Source organism: Ostrea edulis, chromosome 2, assembly GCF_947568905.1.
Source record: "Ostrea edulis chromosome 2, xbOstEdul1.1, whole genome shotgun sequence".
Taxonomy (NCBI): domain Eukaryota; kingdom Metazoa; phylum Mollusca; class Bivalvia; order Ostreida; family Ostreidae; genus Ostrea; species Ostrea edulis.
The window spans coordinates 4,099,800-4,124,219 of record NC_079165.1 but is presented as its reverse complement, the minus strand read 5'-3'; the positions used below and the strand labels follow the sequence as shown (position 1 = coordinate 4,124,219).

Here is a 24,420-nt window from a genome sequence, read left to right as displayed (position 1 = left end):
GGTCTAATCTAAATGTATCTTTTTTAAATACAGCGAAATTTGAAATTTAAAACCTCTTATTTGCAAAACAAAACACCCTTTTTATTCTGAAAAAAAAAATAAAAATATTGAGAGCTTGTATAACTCTTTCGATGGTGAATCACACTTCATATGGGTTTTCATGAAGTTTAGGATTCCAGTATCATTAAAAGACCCTAAATACAGAGAACCTCAGTCTCGGTAAATAGCTAGTATATAGCTCATGCTCATTGTTAAGTATTTGTATCCAACTTTAAAAATAAAGATTATTATTTCAATAGGCGACAGAACTTCATCTCTATTATGAATTCTATGGAAGGTTATGACAGACGACATGGAAAAAAAAAGAATTTGATACTTTGTCGGAATGGATTATAAGTGTACGAGGAACATTAAAATCCTGCATTAGACACATCAAAACAAAAGTACGTACCAGCTATCCTTCTGTGTTTAGTAAACCAAAAGTGATAAAAGAATTAGATATCCCGGTAGGTTACATGAGGAATATGCTATAGTTCCAGCTGACAAATCTTGTAAAAACATTGTCTTTGTTTGTAAGGCTCATTAATACAACTGTATTTTAAACAAACTTACATCAATTGCACTTTTAGTAACCGTACGTATACTCCCACTGCCCTTTCAAAAAAATGAAATTCTTCAAAACCATGCTCCAGTTTTAGACATATTTAATATCCCAGTCAATATGTCGGATGAATGAAAGGTGAAGATAACGAACAGTGATCAATCTCATAATTCCTATAAGCAATACAAAATACAGAGTTGGGCAAACACGTATCCCTGGATATACCAGAAGTGGGATCAGGTGCCTAGGAGGAGTAAGCATCCCCTGTCGATCGGTCACACCCACCGTGAGCCCTATATCGTGATCAGGTAAACGGAGTTATCCATAGTCAAAATCAGTGTGCCAAAAACGGCCTAACATTCTGTATGAAACAAGTCAGACAGCATTTGACCCAATGATAAGTTGTATTGGCAAACTAGATCGTTATAACGACCATAGAAATTGCGAAATGATAACTTTAATCGAGGCCTGCCTCGATTTAAAAACTGGCTATACGCAGAGCAAGCTCTTGCGTATCGAATCAGTTGAGAGATATTAACACCATATGTAAGTGATAATGGAATATTGCAACTTAAATTTGGGAAGTTGACGATGGAAAAGCTGAAATCGGGCGGATCCCGTTTATCATAAAGGTGAGTTGTTAGTTTGCCGTTAATATATATTTTCAATATAATATCTAAGTATGAAGCAGAAGTGGACGACTCTCTGGTGTGTTTTATTTCGAGTTCACAGGGATATATCGAATCGACATATGAATGAAAGTTATTATTGTTAATAGATAATACGTCATCGATATATCAAAATGTCGAATTGAAGGCCACAGCAAGAGAGTTTTTCTTCTCATTAAAAGTTTTTACAGTGTAACTAAATTCTGCTTCGTATGAATATAAAAACGGGTCAGCTAACAAAGGAGCACATTTCATGCCCATGGGAATTTCAACAAACTGTTGGAAGACCTGATCACCAAAGACTACGAAGACATTGTCAATAAGGAACTCCAGTATATTTTTTATTTCAACTTTAGAGTACTTGTGCGTGGAATCAGAGTGGTGTTTAACAAAGTAAGTTTTTGGATGACTGATCACTAGATATGGATATTTCCCTTTTTCCATTTGTGTTGAAGAAGCAACTGTCTATGATGTCAAAAAGTCTAGTCTTTAATTTATCGTGAGGAATGGTCGTGTATAGTGTTGAAAAGTCATAGGTTTTGATGTTATTGATTTGGGAAAAGTTTCGCGAAGTTTACTAAAAGTTCTTTAGAATTTTTAGAATCTACATTTGATTAACACCACTTCTGGCATATGTATTCCTCCTAGGCACTTGCTCCCAGCTCTGGTATATCTAGGGGTCCGTATTTGTCCAACTCTTTATTTTGTATTCCATAATGGAGTTATGGGATTGATTACAGTTCGTTATCTTCACATAGAAGAAAGAGCTGTTTTGATTTGCTCAGTCTTACATATACATTCACCAGCTGACAACGGGACGGAAGGGGCGAAAATGAGATGGTGAATTTTTCCCCTTTTAAAGTATGTTTTTGCACTGAATTAAAAAGCTGATATCTGTGTTTTACTTCCTCATAAAAAAACATCCTCAGCGATCAGCTTGTGAACAGACGATACTCCGTTGTCTGATCGTAACAGGATTATGTGGTAAAACGTGAATGGAATATACTACTTGTCATGACACAAATAATATGGTATATCATCAATCTTCTGCCAAAGACACGTAGCAAACCTTATAAGACAGCAATATCTATTCATAACTTAGTGTCCGGGTAGCGCTTCCACCTCTCACCGCTGCGACCCGAGTTCGTTCCCCGTGATCGGCAGTGGTTGTATGTGAGAGGGTATTGCGGTCGCCCGCTCGGACACGTGGGTTTTCTCCGGGTACTCCGGTTTCCTCCCACATAGATGACCCCCTAGCGCAAACATCTGTGCATCAAAGGACCCCATTGGAAATAAGCTTTCGAGCTTTCATGGGTTATCCTTTGTATTTATGTATATACATGTATGTTTGTATGTATGTATATACCAAATAAACATTTATTTATTTTAGCCATGGGTGATTTCTGACGGGGAATTTAGGATTTATTGGGGGAGGGTAACGTTAGTTCAGATTATGCGGAAGCTATTGTCTCGTTGCAATCTTGCTCTAACTAAAACTTTTGATTATCTTTGATGGTGATGTAAACGAAAGCACGTTTAAAAAAATCGAATGACTTTGATTTTGGAAGGAATCACTGTAAGAGGCATAGGGTACTGTAGACATATTTAGTTTCATGGGATCATAATTACGCGCATTATCACTTTTGGGGATGAAATTCCTCTGCGTTGTATGGGATTCATGAAATTGGCTGACATTTTTCTAGGTCCGCGCTGGTATGAAATTATGCGGATTTTGTATGACCGTGGACTTATCAGAAATAAGTACCGTGCCTGAAAATTAGGTTTACAATACATTCATATGGAACAATTAATTATACTGGTAATTTTAATCCAAATTACAGTGTAAGAAATACATTAGTTGTTACAGTAATGAGATGAAAAGGTGAAGTTGACGAACAGTGATCAATTTCATAAATCTATAAAAGAATACAAAATTAAGAGTTGGGCAAGACCTAAAACTTTGATAAATTTTATCACACGACCCTACATAATCCATTTTTTCTCTGTTTGAAGGCATCCTTCCTGTCCTATCTCTGCATGAAGTGGATCTGAAGCGGAATTTGTTGGACTCTACTGTGTATGACAAGTCTGTCCGACCGCGCATCAACGCCACCCACACTGTGAACGTAAAGATTAGTGTTACCAGTGTGTATATAGTCGACCTAGTGAGTATGCATCGGTTTAGTGAGTGTGTGTCGGTTTAGAAAGTATGCATCGGTTTAGTGAGTATGCATCGGTTTAGTGAGTATGCATCGGTTTAGTGAGTGTGTGTCGATTTAGTGAGTATGCATCGGTTTAGTGAGTATGTGTCGGTTTAGAAAGTATGTGTCGGTTTAGTGAGTATGTGTCGGTTTAGTGAGTATGCATCGGTTTAGTGAGTGTGTGTCGGTTTAGTGAGTATGTGTCGATTTAGTGAGTATGTATCGGTTTAGTGAGTGTGTGTCGGTTTAGTGAGTATGTGTCGGTTTAGTGAGTATGCATCGGTTTAGTGAGTGTGTGTCGGTTTAGAAAGTATGTGTCGGTTTAGTGAGTGTGTGTCGGTTTAGTGAGTATGTGTCGGTTTAGTGAGTATGCATCGGTTTAGCGAGTGTGTGTCGGTTTAGTGAGTATGTGTCGCTTTAGAAAGTATGTGTCGGTTTAAAAAGTATGTGTCAGTTTGGCAAGTATGTGTCGATTTGGTGAGTGTGTGTCGGTTTGGTGAGTTTGTGTCAGTTTAGTGAGTATGTGTCGATTTGGTGAGTATGTGTTATTTTGTAGTTGTTTCTAAACACGCAAAATTATGCATGTTTTTATAATTCACAAAGTACAACAGGGACTTTGATAAAACTGCTTCGACTTTGGCCAAGAGCAAGTTCTTCAAAAAAGGTGAAGATAACGAACAGTTATCAATCTCATAACTCCCATAAGCAATGCAGAGTTGGGCAAACAAGGACCACTGGATATACCAGAGGTGGGATCAGGTGCCAAGAAGGAGTAAGCATACCCTATCGACCGGTCACACCCGCTGTGAGTCCTAAATCTTGATCAGACAAACGGAGTTATCCGTAGTCAAAAGCAATGTGCAAAGAACGGCCTAACAATCGGTATGAAACAAGTCAGACTGCATATGACCTAATGATAGGTTGTATTGGCAAGCTAGATCATTATAACAACCATAGAATTTGCAAAATGCTGACTTCTTTTTTCAAATGTTGACGAAGTAAGCATCAAAAATATCATAGAAGTTGCTAGTTCATTGGGGAATCCATATAATTTCTAAGGGGGGGGGGGGGGCAGCGTACCAGGTTTGTACAATTTATGCCGATTGAAAACCGTTAAATAACTTTGGAAAATAGTGTTCAACCAGGGGTTAGGGGTTGGATTGGAACGTTCCAACCCCTTCCAAATCTGCCAGTGTTGTTTATCATCATATTGATATAGCAACTTACTACAGATGCAGGATAATATCAAACACAATGCATCTACTGGTAATTTTCTATGTGAATGTACATAATCATTTTTACATTTCTCATGTTTTTTTCCTTTGATACCTTTACAAATTGTAATGATGAACATTTCATCATGAACGTATTGTTTAATATCCCTCTCGAGAATCTTTCACTCATATGGAGACGTCACCATTGTTAGTGAAGGGCTGTGAAATTTAGGCCTATGCTCGGCGCTTGCGACAATTGAGCAGGAAGCAGGGAGGGATGTTTATCGTGCCACACTTGCTGTGACACGGAACCTCGGTTTTTCTGGTTTCATCTGAAGAAACACCCCATCTAAAGTCGCCTCATACGACAAGTAAGGGGTACTGAGGACCTATTCTAACTCGGATTCCCACGGGACCAATGTTCGTATGAATACCACATGAAAAATATAATACGTCTATTTTAACAGATGAGAATTCCGACAGAAATGCAGGTACAGTGTAAATGAAAGGTGACGATAACGAACAGTGATCAATCTCATAACTCCTATAAGCAATACAAAATAAATAGTTGGGCAAACACGGACCCCTGGACACACCAGAGGTGGGATCAGGTGCCTAGGAGGAGCAAGCATCCCCTGTCGACCGGTCACACCCACCGTGAGCCCTATATCCTCTTCAGGTAAACGGAGTTATCCGTAGTCAAAATCAGTGTGCGAAGAACGGCCTAACAATCGGTTTGAAACATGTCAGACTGCATGTACCTGTACCATCAACTTGTTTGTCAGTAGATTGCCTCGATTTAAAAACTGACTATACACAGAACAACCTCTTGTGTATCGAATCAGTTGAGATATATAAATACCATATGCAGGTGATAATGGAATATTGCTACATAAATATGGGAAGGTGACGATGGAGATGCTGAAATCATCCCGTTTTTCATACAGTTGAGTTGCAAGTTTGCCGTTAATGTCTACTTTGAATAAAATATGTAAGTATGAAGCAGAAGTGGACGACCTTGTGGTGTCTTTTATTTCAAATTCACAGGGATATATCGAATTGACATATGAATGAAAGTTATCATTGTTAATAGACAAAACGTCGTCGATATATCTAAATGTCGAATTGAAGGCCCCAGCAAGAGATTTCTTCTTCTCGCGTACAAGTTTTTGAATAAATTCTGCTTCATATGAATATAGAAACAGGTAAGCTAACAAAGGAGCACAATTCGTGTCCATGGGTATTCCAACAGACTGTTGGAAGATCTGATCACCAAAGACCACGAAGATATTGTCAATGAGGAACTTTATATTGTCAATGAGGAACTTTAGCATATTTTTTATTTCAACTTCAGAGTACTTATGGAATCAGAATGGTGTTTAACAAAGTAAGTTTTTGGATGACTGATCACTAAATATGAATATTTCCTTTTTCTATTTTTGTTGAAGAAGCAACTGTCTATGATGGCAAAAATTCTAGTCTTTAATATATCGTGAGGAATGGTCATGTATAGTGTTGAAGTCATAGGTTTTGATGTTATTGATTTGGGAAGAGTTTTGCGATTTCAAGTTTACTAAAAGTTCTTTAGAATTTTTTAGAATCCACATATGATTAACACCACTTCTGGCATATGTAGTCGCACAGTAAGTTTGAATTTTCTTTTTCACAGCTGTGAAAGGAATTTCAATTTCGAACATTCATTACGTGGTGAACTGCATCGATTTACGCCGGCAATCGGTACTTTTCATGAACGCATTTCATCAAAAAGACTATATGAGATCATAGAGGTTGTACATGCATATTTGAAATCTGTTTAGTACAATATTTTATAGAAAATAGATATTATTGTCAAACTAACTCAACTTTACGAGAAATGGGATGATACCAGCTTCTCCATCGTCAACTCCCCATATTCATGTTGAAATACGTGTATTCCATTATCACCAGTATATAATGTTTATTACTTTCAACTGAGTCGATGTTCAATTTAAACGCTTATTCTTCGTATGATCAGTTTGAAATAGAGGCAGTCTACTGACAAACAAGTTGATGTTATAGGGGTTTCAACAGCCTCGTTTAAAGTCAACATTTTGCAAATTCTATGGTCGTTATAACGATCTACTTTTCCAATAAAACATATCACTGAGTCAAATGCTGTCCGACGTGTTTTATACCAGTTCTTAGGCTGTTCTTTACACACGGATTTTGACTGCAGATTTACCATTTACCTGATCGAGATATATGGCTCACGATGGTTTTGAACGATTGACAGGGGATGTTTACTCTTCCTAGGCACGTGATCCCACCTCCGATATGTCCATGGATTCGTGTTTGCCCGACTCTTTACCTTTCTAATTATGTGTAAACAACGACTTGGTGCAAGGGAAAAATGAGGAGCGTTTGCTAATATTTTGTATGAAACCATGAAAGTAAACATGTATCGAATCTTGTTGGAGAGAGATACGATTTGTTTTGATGCTGTTATTTTCGATAGTTAATTGTGAAAAGTAGCCTGACATTTGATAATTTCCGACAATGGAGGCGTCCTTTCTGGTATATAAAATATTTTTACATGCCTCTGATTAATGAATGAAAACAGATTTTTACCAATAATGCATAAGTTAGATACACTTAATATAGCTATCATATCTAGGTGACGTTATTTTGTCCTGTTACGTCATTAGCTGTATCTTTCCAACATTGCGCCTTGTACTGATAGATAGACCATTAATGAATAATGTCATTTTATTGCAAGTGACACGACCCCCATCGATCAAGATATGATGTATCATTATCTACCATATTCCATTAGGAGTGTAGATGACTCAATGACACTTTAACTCTTTATGTGTGATTAACGTTTCTAGCGTAATTTTACGTGCCAGGCATTGCCATTTCTGTAAACTTTACATCCATCGGCAAAGATTTGCTAACTGTTTGATAATGACTTTGTTTCAGAATGAAAAGCAAAGTTCATTCTCGCAGGCCTATCACTTAAGTGTGGTGAGTGAATTCAAAGATACTTGTATTAATCAATATAAATTCAATCTAAACATTAACTAAATGTCACGAAGGCAGCGATAAACAGTGAGAAAAATATAAAACAGAAACATCTGTTGTTTGACTTGCAGAACTGGAAGGACGACTTTTTGACGTGGAATGTCAGCGATTACGAAGATATAGAGAGCTTTGTCTGCGACTCTTCCTCTATATGGACTCCAGATGTCACAATATTTGGAAGGTACTTTCTGAGCGTATAATGAAGGACTTCTACTTGGAAATAGTTTCTTAATTCAGAACTTTAGTGCTTATTTAATCTCCTTAGAAAGTGATATATTCATTAATTAGATCCAAACTTAGCAAATATTAAGTCTATACGTAATTGTATATATCAAAGAAAAACACCACTCTCTTCCAAACCAAGCTGAGTTTTACATGATCTACAACGGTGTATATCTCTATAATACACACGTGTTCATGTATCTGCAGATTGGTTGGCTGCATATAAGTATTATTTAACGTCCCGCACGAGAATTTTTCACTCATATGGAGATGCCACCATTACCAGCGAAGGACTGTAAAATTTCGGCCTATATTCAGTGCTCACGGCCTTTGAGCAGGGAGGGATCTTTATCGTACCAAACCTGCTGTGACACTGGGCCTCCGTTTTTACTGTCTCATCCCAAAGACAGCCCCATTTAGTCACCTTTTACAACAAGCAAGGGGTAATGTGCAGATCGATTATATTTTTTATATTAGGAGAGAAACGTATTCAGAAATAGTGTAAATCTTCGTATCTTAAGCTCATCTCAAATGATTGAATTTGTTTCCTGCTTGTCTTATATAGATTTGCCACCTATGTAGATTCACATTTTCTCTCTATGGTAAAAGGTTGAACTGAGATTTTGAGATTTCAAATTTGAGATTTGAGCTGAAAATTTTCAAATTTTATTTTTCCATTTTTATTGTTTACAAGTATTTCTAATGGTCAACCCAAATTTGAATATCAGTTGTTGAATCACAAGTGAGATACAACAGTCACAATTTTTGTTTTGTAAACAAGGCTCGTGCCATGTTTTTGTTCAAATCTAGATTGCGTAATAGAAAATAGAATATTTCAAACATAATGAGATATGCTAAACACTAGAAACTATTTGAGTAAACTTGAAAAAAGTCTGCTTTAAACCAAACTTTAATTAGTATATTTAACCTATGTAAACAAAAACAAGGCACGAGTCGTGTTTACATAACAAAGAATTATGAGCTCTGTATCTCCCATGTACCTCGACAACGGACAATCAAAATTTTGCTGACCATTAGAAATACCTTAGTTAAACATTCTACATGTCAACATTAAAAATGGAAAAATAAAATTACAAAATTTGAAAATTTTCAGCTCAAATCGTGTCCATGCCCGTTTAACCACGGTAAATTCCAATCAAATACAACACAAAAATGAATAAAGAAATACTGAAAGGAGAATGATGTGAATTGAAACCTTTTGTCGGGAACCACGGTACATACAACAGAACACATGTTCTAGAAATAATTCAAATTCATGTTTGTAAAGTGAAAATAACAAACAGTGATCAATACATAAATACCACTATGTATACAAGTAGTATATCGAGTAAGGCAAACACGGACCCCTGAACATATCAGAGGTGGGATCAGGTGCCTAGGAGGAGTAAGCATCCCCTGCCAACCGGTCACACTCGCCGTGAGCCCTATATCACGTAAACGGTGTAATCCGTAGTCAAAACCAGTATGTAAAGAAAGGCCTAACAATTGGTATGAATCACGTCAGACAGCATTCAACCCAATGACATGTTTTGTTATAACGATCATAGAATATGTGAAGTTCGTATTTTAAACGAGACTGTTATTCTATAACATCATCTTATTTATGATGCCTTGATTTGAAAAAAAATTATCATACGTAGAACATTCTTGCGTATCGAATCATATGTAGGTGATAATGGAATAAATAAATATGGGAAGTTGACAATAGAGAAGCTAAAGTCATCACATTATCGACGAAGGCTAGTTATCCGTTAAAATCTATGTTTAATGAAATATCTAAACATGAAGCATGCATGGCCGTCGTTGCCATTTTGGTGAATGAAAGGTGAATATAACGAACAGTGATCAATCTCATAACTCCTGTAACGATTTAAAAAAATGAGAGATGAGCAAATACGGATAGTCTAGACCAGAGGTGGGATCAGGTGCCTAGGAGGAGCAAGTATCCCCGTCGACCGGTCACATCCGCTGTAAACTCTATATCTTGATAAGGTAAATGAAAACATCTGTGTGAATCTGTGTGTTGGGATTCATTGGGGAAATCCTATTGTCAAGAAAAAGGACACATAAAAGTTGTTCGGAAGTATCGATCGATATCATCAGAGATCTCATAAATGTTGACTCAATATTACCCATTTTGCTTATATTTATTAAAACAAAGTCTCTAATTTGATATATACTATATACTATACCGTTTATCTGGTCAGGATATGGGGCTCACGGCGGGTGTGACCGGTCAACAGGGGATGCTTACTCCTTCTAGGCACCTGATCCCACCTCTGGTATGTCCAGGGGTCCGTGTTTGCCCAACTATCTATTTTGTATTGCTTGTAGGAGTTGTGAGATTGATCACTGTTCGCTATCTTCACCTTGCATATGTAAAAGCAACACAGTTCTTAATTGGAAAAAAGAGTGGAGAACATATCCTTCTCTGAACTTGGATCTGGTGAGGGAACGATTGGCAGTCAGTATCATAATTATAACGTTTCTTTTTTTTTGTATACTACAATACAAAGTAGCAGTCAGGGTTTTACAATCGAAAAGGGTTGTTGACAGATCCTGACTGCTATTTTGGCATGGTATACTCAAGTGAAACGATATCCTATATAGAACAGAATGAAAGCGTGTCACTGCATAGATAATATTACATGCTAAAATCATATCAACCGGAGAGGTCCCATATCTGCCCGAGGGCCGAAGGGTTCCGATATCCTTAGTGTTTACATTAAGGACTTTAAAGCCTCCTTAATTTTCAGAATGGAGACTAATCAAGGAGTAGATTTTAATCGTGTACGTGTTCGGTCAGACGGCGTTGTGACTACGACATTTATGGGGTTGCTGACCACCCACTGCAGCACAGATCCCACTTACTTTCCTTTCGATTATCAGCTCTGCATCATAAGACTGGGCTCTCAAGTTTACACTATGTTCGAAGTCGCTATGGAAATCACTTCGGCAGAAATACTGACCGATTCCAAGAACAATCCTAACTGGAAGATCGCACATATCCAACTAAATAAGATATCCCATGATCTCCAGACAGTTTCCTTCTGTCTACAGAGAAAGTCAATGTATCTAAGTGCGCTGTACATGGCGCCAACCTTCATGCACGCAGTTCTAGTGCTCATCTCCTACATGATTCCCAGTGAAACAGGAGAGAAAATATCATTCGGAATGTCTCTGTTCCTATCATTTATGGTTTTCCTGTTACAGTTAAATGGGGATATACCTGAGGTGTCAACTTCTATTCCCGCATTAGGTAGGTATGTTTGTTTGTGATCCAAAAAAGCCTTAAGCAATCTTTAACATCTCCCATAAACTTGTTGTTTAGGATATACCTTTGAGTTTCATTTGAGTAGCGCCATGTTATAAAAAGGCAGGGAAGTTAGAGAAAAAAACTGCCTCGTAAATCAAATGGGAAACATTGAATAAGCGCCTCAGTTTTAATACTGAAATTTTATAAAAACACATTTTTCATTTGTATACATTGCTCATTCCAGTTCAGCAATATGAAAAGGGGAAGATAAAGAACAGTGATAAATATCATAACTCCTGTTGTGATTAGATATGGGTTGATACAATTTCATTTAAAATGTGGACAGTCCTTTTGGTCTTCATGGAATAAAATTAAAATTTATAACTTTAAATCGTTTTTTAAACTTTAGCAAAACATATGCTATAATCACTTTCAAATCTTTATAGTTTTTTCTCGATATATTGTTATGTACTACTTACACTCAATTGACAACTGTGACCTAGATTGTTCTAGAGCCTCATATATATTTTTTCGTACTACTTGAACTTCATTGACACCTGTGACTTATATTGTTCTAGAGCTGGCTGTGAAATTCTTTAGTAGAAAGATGACGTAATACTTACATCATTGCCTTTGAAGATTGTACTAGAAAATTCATTCATATTATAAATACACCTAATTTTTATGAAAAAGGAAAACAAGCTCTGGATACACTTTCTATGCATTTGAATTATTCATAACTGGGAACTAGAATTTTGGAATTAGCCTACTATTTTTGTGTGTGTAGATTCTGTTTGGATTTATTGTTCAACTACCGTAAGTTAGTATTTTGCTATTGTTACAATTTTCTTTCAACTTATTCGGCCCTCGGGCTGATATGGGGCCACTTGGGCTTGTATGACATACGATATGGATTTTATCATGTAATATTCTCTATGTATACAGTAGTAAGATACAGGATACCTATTACAAAGATTCCATGCAGTTGTAAACAGATTGTCAATCATTATCAATTCAAAGGATACTTTATCATTGAAAAGGAATTTTTAGATCAAACAAGGGATTCTGCATGTACTGAAGTCTGTATTGAATACGACCACTAGGACTGATAGTTACCTCGGCTCTACAGCGAACCAATGCATTTTTTTCGTTTCGTCTTAAGAGGTTGCAGTCTTTCAAGTGCATGCTATACATATGAACACACTGTTATAGTAACATTGTAAAACATGGTGATATTCCCGCGATTTGATTTTTTTTGGTCTTGTTTCCTTGTGTATTTCGCAGAAATCTACTATATGCTTCACATGGCAAGTGGGATTGTGTTTGTGGTTGTGTCAGTCTTCACTGGTTACGTCATACACAAAACCACCCAATCATCACAGTCTACCGTAACTAAGGTCACGGATGTATCCATGGTCCTTGACAACGAAGACACGTGCAACAGAAGAGTGAAATGGAGGTGCTGTAATCGTCTCAGGTCTGGGGCTTTCCTCAACCGACTGGGATTTGTTGTGTCGCTTATCCTGATTCTGATGGCAAACATTGTGATGTTAAATGCGAAATTGGTATCCACAGATTGTGTCTATTCTCAATATTTATAATTTACGCAATTTGTCGAGTAAATGACCATTTTTTGCTTCTTCCTTATTAATTTCTTTATGCATGGAATAGTTACGTGTTAAAAATTGGAAGAGCACTGGTAGCACTTCGAAATCTCTTTTTATTGATCTTATGCTTACTTTATTGTCAAATCTTTTGTCATGGAAACAGGACTCGCTACTTGTATTCAAATATTCTGAATGTTCAAAGGGGTTCAAGGTATTCCGTCCCTCCAGTGACAAGTTACAGTTTTTCTGTAGTATATGTTATCTTGATAAAGAATTACATACCATTATATTCTGGTGATCTAAACAGTGAATTATAGAAAGCAAAAAGGAATCCTTCAATTTCTATACTTTATATTTCATACTAACTTGCTGTATTACAACATTTATATGGTTTAAAGTGTTTTGAAATTTAAAGTGTATTTAATTTAGTAATATTACAAAGAGAATGTATGAAAAACATGTAAACCAGTATCACGAGTTATCTTTCTTCCAAGACGTTATGTACAGACAACAATAATCATGTAATCCTTAGTTTGCCCTAAAAGTATATTTTTAAATATGTCATAGATGTCATCATTAGCACTGCTCTGGTGTGCCAGCTGTAACTGTGTGAAAAAGAGTAATTAATATCATATCTTTTTACACGTGTTTTCAGAAATGATGTGAATTGAAGTAAAGACATACGTGTTTGTATTTTTTGGAATCTTGCCTTAGAGTTATTATATATATATATATATATATTATATATATATATATATATATATATATATATATATATATATATATATATAAGGTTCTTCAAAGTAAAAGTGTACTAAAGATAAAGTAAGTCAATATTCGACAAGTTTATGAAGGTATCTGCAGGCTTTTAAAGCATTATGGATATTAAAACAGAACTCCAAAATATCCTTTCCGAAAATTTCCAATGAGTAGCTTCCCCCCTCCCGAAATATGATTGTTGAAATTAATGATATAAAAATATCTATGAGAGCAAAGTAAACCACCGAACAATGCTGAGGTTTTTCAATTTTCATCAAGGATCGGAAACTCGTGAAGATTTACATCTTTTCATTACACTATAGATCGCCCCATTTTCTTTTGAATAAATAGTAGTATCTTAATTTGTTCGTTTGATTTTATAAACATTCTTTTAATATTTTAGAGATTCGATGGAAACTAAGGACAGACAAAGTATCTAGCATGAATGTTTGCTCTCTTTGAAGCTCAAAGGCTGATGGGTTGGGGCTCTCAACCTACCCCCGCTATATTTACACCTGACATAACCTCTACCAAAATATAGAATTAAGGTGCTAGTATTTGATTTAAAAGGAAACGGAAAAAGATGTGACATATTTCCAAAGAAGAAATTAGAACAGTGTTATATTGTAAAATATCCTAATCTTTGAAAAAATCCTTAAGTATTTCAGGATTCGCATATCGCAATTGTCTTACACCCCCAATTATTATTAGTCCCCTACCGACGAAGTCGAGGGTGACTTTGTGTTTGCACTCCGTCCATATGTCCGTCTGTCAGTCAGATCAGTTTTCCACACTTTTTCTCTGTTCTTGCAGATACTTATTACAGTGAAACAAGTTACAGCTCAAGTTCGAATTTCATCGTCCGTTGATTTTTTACTAAGTTATGTCCCTTATACTTAGAATTTTTTTTTTATTGTGCTTGCAGATATTTATTTGATATTTGGTACATTGCTTTGCCATAACAAGTTACAGATGAAAGGTGAAGATAATAGTGATCAATCTCATAACTCCTATAAGCAATACAAATAGAAAGTTGGGCAAACACGGATCCCTGGATATATCAGTTGGGATCAGGTGCCTAGGTGGAGTAAGCATCTCCTCTCGACCGGTCACACCCGCCGTGAGCCCTATATCTTGATCAGGTAAACGGAGTTATCCGTAGCGAAAATCAGTGTGCCAAGAATGGCTTAACAATCGGAATGAAACAGCACTGGACCCAACGATAGGCTACACTGGCAAACCAGATCGCCACGACCACAGAATCCGCGAAATGCCGACCCCAAACGGATCAAGTTAGAATTTTGTCTCGGTCCATTGATTTTTCAGCATATCATGGCCCTTGGGCTTCGAAAAATAGCATGAATTAATACTTTCCATTCAAGTTTCTTATTTCTGTAGATAAGAGTACTACACTCATTAAAACTTCTAGCATAGTAATACGACAATGTAGTTACATTATTCATGGTCACCTACATTTCACAGTTCATTGACTTGGTTAAAGACTTAAACCTAATCATGATTTTTTTTCTGATTTAGTCTTTGTACCTGAATAGTAGTTGATTTCCAACCATTCGTATCCTGGTTCCCCAATTTCCCCCTTTACCATAACTTACATAATGAACTTTGAATATTGTTGCGGTACCGTAGATTTTGTGACCGGTAGGATACTACGTATTGCCATGCAATACTCTCAGAGTGCTTGTTCTTATAGAGATACATTGAGATCCACTCAAAAGCGTATAGCTAATCTAGTTGATCATGGTCATTATTAATTGTTGTATTTTCAGAAGGTTGAGAAAGAAGTGCAGGGGTTTGAAAAGAAGCTCGTACAACAGCTTGTAGTGGAAATGTAGACAAATATCAATTGCTTTTAATTACAACATAATTTGCATTGGATTAGTGACCGTCGGTGTTTTTTGACAAATACTGTAATACACACATGAAAGGTGAAGATAATGAATAGTGATCAATCTCATAACCCCTTTAAGGAATACAAAATAGAGAGTTGGACAAACATGGATCCCTGGATATACCAGAGGTGGGATAAGTGCTTAGTAAGAGTTAGTATCCCTTGTCGACTGGTCACACCCGCAGTATATCTTGATCAGGTAAACAGAAGAATCCGTACTCAAATCAGTGTGCCAAGAACGGCCTAACAATTGGTATGAAACACGTCAGACAGCATTTGACGAAATGATAGGTTGTATGGGCAAACTAGATCAATGTAACAACCATATCATTTGCGAAATGCTAACTTTAAACGAGACTGTTGAATCCCCATTAACCTCAACTTGTTTGCAGTAGTCTGCCTTATTTTAAAAACTGATGATACGCAGAACAAGTTCTTGCGTATCGAAGCTATTGAGAGATATAAATATCATTTTCAGGTGATAATGCCGAATTCTTATCCAGTTTTATCCTTGTTTGACATTTTAATTTTTAATGCTAATATCAAAGACTACCAGTATCGTTAGATATTCGATTATACAGAAAACTATTTATTTCAAAACAAACAAAACATTCCATGACTTTGTAATTATTTTTTCAATTTCAAATACTGAGTAAATCGTTTGTAAATTTCAAAGCAATGATTTGTAACTTAACATTGATTCTTTGTAATTACATTCTTCTAATTCATAATTACAAATAATTTGTTTTGAATTGAAATTGTTTGCTTATGCAAAATGTTGTATTTCTGTGTGTGCTGTTTCTTAAGGGAAAAGAATGAAATACAATTGACCAGATCGGATTGAAAACACGGGACACATTGAATTTAGTTCAGGCCTCCACCAGACGTTGTACCACAGCTGGGTAGTTGAATCGTTACTGTTGGTACATCTACCCTTCATTTTTTCCAAGGATAACAAGACTAGCTTTCTACGATTGAGGCATTTTCATTTGACCAATTGTTAGGCCGTTCTGTACACACTGATTTTGACTACGGGTTACTCTGTTTATCTGATTAAGGTATAGGGTTCACGGTGGGTGTGAACGTCCAACAACAACCTGATCCCACCTATGGTATATCCAGTAGTCCATGTTTGCCCAACTCTCTATTTTGCATTCCTTTTATGAACATTTTAAAATATTGTATTCACAGTTATGAAACATTGCCCTGCATTAAAAGAGAAAGCTTCCAGTCAAGTGGAGATTGAACTTTATATCCCTGATCGACAGGGGATGCTTACTCATCCTAGGCATCTGATCCCACCCCTGTGTCCAGGGGTCCGTGTTTGCTGTATTGCCTATAGGAATTATGAGATTGATCACTGTTCGTCATCTACACCTTTCATATAACTATTATTGCGATAGCCAATAGAACAAATCCACTTTCAAACAGTCGTTGAGGAATGAGTCAAGTCAATCAAATGATGATTTGCATGAGAACTTCATACCCCTATGTTCTCACCATTACCTCTCATATCCGTCTCCTCCACACCCCACTGCCTGGGGAGTAGTCTCCTCCACACCTTACTACCTGGGGGATGATATGTTTTGTATACGCTCTGCGGTTTAAGGCATTATATCCCTTCATCAATACTAGAATATGTGTAGAGTGTTGTCTGCTTATTAGTACTATCTAGTTTAGTGGTAGATTTATTTGTTCTTTGTTCCTGTGGCGATCCGGGTTAGAATAGGTCCTCAGTACCCCTTGCTTGTCGTAAGAGGCGACTAAATGGGACGGTCCTTCGGATGAGACCACAAAAACCGAGGCCCTGTGTCACGGCAGGTGTGGCATGTTAATGATCCTTCCCTGCTCAAAGGCCGTAAGTGCCGAGCATAGGCCTAACTTTTACAGCATTTCATTTGCAATGTTACGTCTCTGTATAACCAAAAATTCTCAAATATATAATCAATCAATCAATCAATATTTGTTCTTCATCCCCCGTCCAAAAGAAGGATTAAGCTGTCCCCAAAATTATGCGTTTTATTATGCAGTATTTATTCTCAACAACCATACGCCATTATGACAGATTCAACACTATTAGATATGTTTGTGTTGGTGTTATATTCTCCCAGAGTCGTTTTAAATACCATACTTTATTATCATCTCCAGTTTTATCTGTAACATTATCTTTGTCCTATGATGCATTCTAATTTTCTAAGAGAAATATTGAGAAATTCCACGCAAAGCAAATATGATTTTAAAATACCACTTAGTATTCAGTGATATTATGGAGATGCAAAGTCCACATCCATTATGAAGATATGAGCCAGGACTGAACAATTATATCTCCTAACAACCCATTAAGGAACAAAAATACTGGATAATGCATTGATTTGATTAAACATTCTCGGGATGTTGTACCGCTTGCTCCTGATTTTTGTGGGTGAGTAGTATACCTATATATTTCAGATCTATTCCCAACTACAGTTACATGTATAGGTCTTGACCAATCATTGAAATTTTATGTTTTTCAGCAAATCTGCTTAAAAATGTAACAAAAATGTAATAAGAAAACATCTGTTACTCTTTTTCAAAGGGGTTAATTATGTCTTGTCCCTGAATGAAGTTGATCTGAAGCGGATGCTTTTCTCCCCTGCTGTGTATGATAAGTCTGTCCGACCACGCATCAACGCCACTCACACTGTAGAAGTAGAGGTTGGTTTTACCAACGTGTTTGTAGTCGACTTAGTAAGTACACATTTTCTAATCTTGCAAAAGAAAATATTGTGCATTCCGAATTTTTTGAACTAAACTACTAAGGGAAACCTCTTTCACATTTTGAGAAACTAGTCTATGTGTAGATTTATTTGTGTAGAAAATTATCATTTCAGGATGAAAAAGGAAGTTCCTTTTCTCAAGCATGTTCCTTATGTGTGGTAAGTTATCTGGTAAATGGCTGAACAGGCCCTCATCTGAAATGTGTAACTTTATCTTTACAGAGCCTAAAATTGTTGAAATGAAGCGATGGTAGAATAGATTCAAACATTCATATACACCTTTGCCGATTAATTTCAGAGCTGGAAGGACGAATTTTTGACATGGAACGCCAGTCATTACGAGGGTATAGAGAGTTTCATTGTCGACATTTCATCCATATGGTATCCCGATGTGTCAATTCTTGGAAGGTATTTAATTATGGTGTATGTTGAAACCTCTCTGTTATAATGTTTTTTTTATTGGCCATAAGCTATGAAAATTATTATCATATCTTGGTTATATTATAATTTATTCACACTGACTCTAGTTGTAATATCAATTTGATCCGCTCATCTACTGAAAGCTATGATAGGTAGTAAATATTTCATAAAGAACTAAATCATCCATAGGTATTTGTGCTCTGTAAACACTTCAGATCATATAATCAAACCAATTGCTTCATTAATTGATCAATGGATATGATCAAGCAGTATATTGAACGAAACTTGTAAACCGTTTTATTGATATCATTTCACTGATTATTACTAGTTCTGCGATAGAGAACCGGTCTTGGGGAATAGCGATGACCTCAAAACTTCATATGGTGAATGACCCTGAAAAATACCGTTGGTCTACATACCCCGGTATTGTGTGCCGGTAGATCAGTCATGTGGTGTTCTCCGGATTTTGTTCTAATGTGTTTTGTGATAGCATGGTGATTCCTGCTTTTATACAAGTGACTTGGTGGTGCGAAAAAGTGTTGACATCTGGTGCTTTGCTTGTGATTCATTCCTATGATAAATTGATGTCCTCCTGGTTTTGTGTTAGTGGTTCAGTCCTGTGATGAGATGGTGACCTCCTGGTTTTTGTTCTGGAGATTCAGTCCTTTTACAAACTCAGATCCCATGGTGTTACGTAAATGACTCATACGGTAGTATAACGCTGTCCTATTGGTTTTGTGGTATTGCTTGGGAAAATGTTGATACGTTGATTTAATACTGGATAGTCTATTTTGTGAGATACATGGCATTACGTCCACTTTGGTAATCCAACGTATACGCCAAGTTCCTTTTCACTAAGACAAAAGTCTTCAAAATCAGGCTTTAGCTTTAAAAAAATGAATTATCCTAATCAATGGGGAAAATAGAAATGAGTTAACGTACATATAGTGGATTTCAAAACTTCACAAAATCCTTTACACAGATACTATTGTTGAATGCAGTAAATGTTCTACGAAGACCCTATCTTTTGCTCTTCACAAAATATTGATTGATTGATTGACGTGCCACACCTACTGTGAGACGGGACATTCGTTTTTAAGGTCACCTCATAGGACCCGTGACATTCACACCTGATGCCAAGTGTTTGGCGATGTAGCCCTCTATGTCGTGACGTACTTTTATATGTATTATGACGTCATATAATGTGAAGTGCACTGAGATACATTTTATGATGTTTGTTTTAACTTTACTCGGGACACCTTAACATTGCTGTGAGAGGATATTGGAACGGTCCGAATCACTTCTGAATTTATCATTTCAAAGTGGATATATCAACCCCATACTGTAAATGATTTGAGTGCAACTTTCACCTGTGCTGAAGTGATAAGCATTTAAAAGTCTAGCGGATAAATATAGCTCTACGTCACTTGTATGATTACGTAATAGTTCAACGAGGGATTTCCCCATGTGATAGGACGTTTGTTTATGTATTGACACACGATTTTTACTAGCAATATACAACGCTTAGAAGAGTTTTACTTTAATTTGAATATGCTGTCATTACTTGTTATTTTACTGAGGACAGCTTAACCCCACTACATTGTCATTTCCAAACTTTTCGATAGAAAATCTTACAGCTAGTACCAAAAAGTAAATAGATGTCATTATTTTCATTTCATCCACTTTCTGGAATCCTAGACTATTACATTGAAAAACATGAATCATTCCACTAAATTGTATCCATGAATATCCAGCTCTTGTATCATCAAGTTCGCGATGATAATCCAGACCCTCAGAGTTTTTGGACAGTGAGTCTTTGTTGTGTTTGAATTACAACCTTTTCATGTATCTTTAAATTTGCAGAATGGAGATTGATCAAGAAGTGAAGTTTAGTCGAGCACGAGTGCAGTCCAACGGCACAGTCAACACAACATTTGTAGGACTGTTGACAACCCATTGCAGCACAGATCCCTCCCACTTCCCGTTCGATTATCAGCTTTGTGAATTCAGGCTGGATTCTCAAATTTATACTAAATCCGAAGTTGACATGAAATTCACCTCCATACAAATGATGCAAGACTACAAATCAAATCCAAATTGGAACACAGCACGCATTAGCTTTGTTGATGATCAGCAACTCTATTTCTGTCTTCAAAGGAAATCACTGTATTTAAGCATGCTCTATATGGTACCAACTACAATGCATGCCGTTCTGATTCTCGTTTCTTTCTTAGTTCCTAGCGAATCCGGGGAGAAAATATCATTTGGAATGTCTCTGTTCCTATCCTTTATGGTTTTGCTGTTACAGTTAAATGGAGATTTACCTGAGGTATCTACCTCCATTCCAGCATTAGGTAGGTAGAACTGGGACCTGCAGTATTTAAAAATTTCCAGGATAATTAAATTGAAGTTTGTCTTTGTCAGTTTTCAGTTTGTTAATGTAACGTAATTGAGTTATAATCACCTTTGAATTACACTCATCATACATCAATATATTACAACGGCTAATAATTATCAGATATAAAGATTTTCTTAGAAACTTCAATGTACGGAAGTTCATGTAGCTCGTGATGATAACAAACGTAAGAATGACATAGTTCGAAAGGGATATGTAAACAATTTCCTTTTCATAACAAATATACTTAATAAAGTTTACTTTATTTTATGTTTCATTAGAAAGTTGTTTTCTCATCTGTTATTGATAATCGATACGATTTTCTTGAGACTCAACAGGACAGTGCAAAAAATCACTAGTTATTATAATGAAAGTTGAAGATAACGAACAGTGATCAATCTCATAACTCTTACAAATAAAATATGCACTGCTACATCATTTATATCTATGTACAATATTTTACAGAGATCTACGTTATGCTTCACATGGTGAGTGGGGTCGTTTCCCTGACTGTCTCCTCCTTCACAGCTTATATTAAACAGAACAGCGACCAATCAAAACATCGAACTGAGGCAAAGGTGGAGGACGTATTTTTTCTCGTTCCCATGAAGAAAGAGAGGGACAACAATTATAAAAGAAAGAAGCGCGTATGTGAACGACTCAGATCCGGGATATTCCTCAACCGACTGGGATTTGTCGTGTCGTTCATTCTTATTCTAGCAGCAAACTGTGTAATGCTAAACGCCAAATCTGTCGCTACAGGTTGTGATCATCTTCTATTGTAAACATTGGACATTACTGTATTGTATTATTGTGATCGTGACACACGTTATCGTATTGAATGATGACTAAAGCTGTACAGAATTACCACGTAGGACTGTTTTCTACAGTGAAGAAACATAGCTGAAAACATGAATAGAACAACTACACGTATATATAGATATATGTCTCTTCTGTGTTTATGACTAGAGAACTGTCATACATTATCAATACTTAATGTGTTATACGTACTTTAGAAGAGTCATGTAAAATATCTGTAATGTATCTTAATTTCGTTACCCCATCACCCATCCTCATGTACACTATAACAAAGAATGCATTGTTCGACGGCAACTTGTCGAAGGGGAACCAATCGCTTTACTGAATATAGATAAAACTTATTATTGAGTCAAATGCTGTCTGACGTGTGCATATATATTTACCAATTGTTAAACCGCAGGTTTTACTTACTAATTTTGATTACGGAGTACTCCGTTTCCCTGAAACAGAGCTCATGGCGGGTGGGACCGGTGTACAAATGCTTGATACTCCTACGCAATGAACCCACCGCTGGTATATCCAGGTGTCCGTGTTTCCCCTTTTCTTAATTTTGTATTGTTTATAGGAATGATGAGATTGATCAGTGTTCGTTATCTTCACATTTTTATAAATACTACTGAGATGATATTGAAATATTGTATAAATAGTTATTCAATAGTGTCTATAATCCAAAGGGCAAATTACATTGCAAATTGGAACCGAAGTTCGATCACTTGAGTTTAGTAAAAAAGTTGGTAGTGGACATAAGATCTCTATCGCAATGCCCTTTACGCTTTTCTCCTGTACATCCTGGTCAACAGGGGTGTTTACTCCTCCAAGGCACCCGATCCTACTTCTGATATGTCCAGGGGTCAATATTTGCCCTATTCTCAATTTTTGTATTTTATAAGATTTATGAGATTGATTGCTGCCCGTTATCTTTACTTTTACATTTGTTATAATTAATAAGAAACATTGCTGTTATTGCTAGTTGTGCCTGAAACATGTTCTGCATCATACAATGCCATTGATGTAGAAGCATTGATCCATTCTATGAATAATCTATCTATACACTTGTAACCATTCAATATATTTTGATGTGGATAAAACATTATGAAAGACAACTAAACAATAATGTTCCTTAGTTACTAATGATATAATCGACATCCATTATCTGTGTTCGTGTGAACTGCAAACAATTCCATTTTGGATAACAAAAAAACCCCACTAAACTGAAAGGCCAAACTTTTTGATATAATAGACAGTGGCTGTATAAAAATTGACTATGAAAATGTTCATATTTTGTGTTCAGTCATTCATAACATTACTTTTTAAATACTTCTCTGATTCTACACGCAAACACTCCAACGTTGATATTAAAAGATGTTGAAGTTGCTTATTTACAATGTCTATGTACTCTTTGGTGATCAAGGCTTCCAGCAGTCCGTTGGATTTCTCCAATTGTGTTTTCATTCGCTGACCTATTTTTGTCTCTAATGATGCAAAATTTATTCAAAAGCTTCTTCATATAAATAAAAAGAAATGTCTATGTTGTCATATTCCTCATGTAACCTATTTAATTCTTTTATCACCTCTGGTACGAATTTTTGTTTGGATGTGTCTAATACAGGATTTGATATTCATGCTATACTTTGAATCCATTCTTACAAGGTATCAAGCTATTATTTTACACATTCAGCCCATCGTCTGGCATAACAAATATTATTATACCTCATGTAAAGAATCACTAGTAAAACAGAATCTGATTGGCCGAGAAGGTCACGTGACCGTCGTGTTTGCCCTGCAACAAAATATTGTGTTCCATTCCTTCGGATACCTCTTGTTTCACATTCATTTCCAGTTCAATGAACAAACCTAGTGTTCCGAATGACGCAGACAACAACAAACGTAGCAAACTAAAGCAGCCTCGTGCATTTTCCATAAATTTAACGTCAAGGTAAACGAAGTTTATTGTGACGTCACAGTAAGTCCAAGTCATTGTACTTTTATAATTCGTAAGGCACAACATATGCGGGTCTCTGATACACAGTTAGATTACCTGGTTTTGGTTGATAGAAAAAAAAAAACCAAGCAAGTAAATCAACATTCGTGGATAATGGAAATACAAAAACTGGTTATCATAGATCACTGTATTTCGTTGTTTGTACCTTCTAATACGTTGACAGCGCGGTATTACTGTTAAAGCAATCTCAGTCACATACAATGTATAGATGAGCGGACTCCAATTTCAAAGGTATTATTCTAATCTTGCTTTGTTTTGGTATAATAAATGATTTATTGTATGAATGTTCGTGAGATATGAATATTTATTCCCCCAGAAAAATCATATTCCCCTCGGGTGTTGCCCTCGACGAATATGAGTTTTCTTGGGTGATCACGCAATATTTGTAATTGTTACTATACATAAAACGTCGTCTACATATCTAAATGACTAATTGAATGACACAAAGATCTTTTTTCTTTATATGTAGAATATGTTTTGGTTCCAGCTGAAAATCTTTTATCAACATTT

The 24,420-nt window shown here is 36.2% G+C and overlaps 1 protein-coding gene across 1 annotated transcript in view; it reads left to right on the top strand.

Annotated features, from left to right (window-relative positions):
* The window catches only part of LOC125678508 (acetylcholine receptor subunit gamma-like), a 24,527-nt gene extending 1,083 nt beyond the window's left edge, over positions 1 to 23,444 (top strand). The window contains exons 2-10 of the mRNA XM_056156635.1: positions 3,283 to 3,434; positions 7,643 to 7,687; positions 7,816 to 7,925; positions 10,744 to 11,246; positions 18,094 to 18,245; positions 18,389 to 18,433; positions 18,573 to 18,682; positions 20,558 to 21,048; positions 21,555 to 23,444. Of these exons, the coding sequence (XP_056012610.1) occupies positions 3,283 to 3,434; positions 7,643 to 7,687; positions 7,816 to 7,925; positions 10,744 to 11,246; positions 18,094 to 18,245; positions 18,389 to 18,433; positions 18,573 to 18,682; positions 20,558 to 21,048; positions 21,555 to 21,874 (1,928 nt within the window). The 3' untranslated portion in view covers positions 21,875 to 23,444. The remainder of the gene's footprint in view (positions 1 to 3,282; positions 3,435 to 7,642; positions 7,688 to 7,815; positions 7,926 to 10,743; positions 11,247 to 18,093; positions 18,246 to 18,388; positions 18,434 to 18,572; positions 18,683 to 20,557; positions 21,049 to 21,554) is intronic.
* Positions 23,445 to 24,420: the final 976 nt, after the last annotated feature.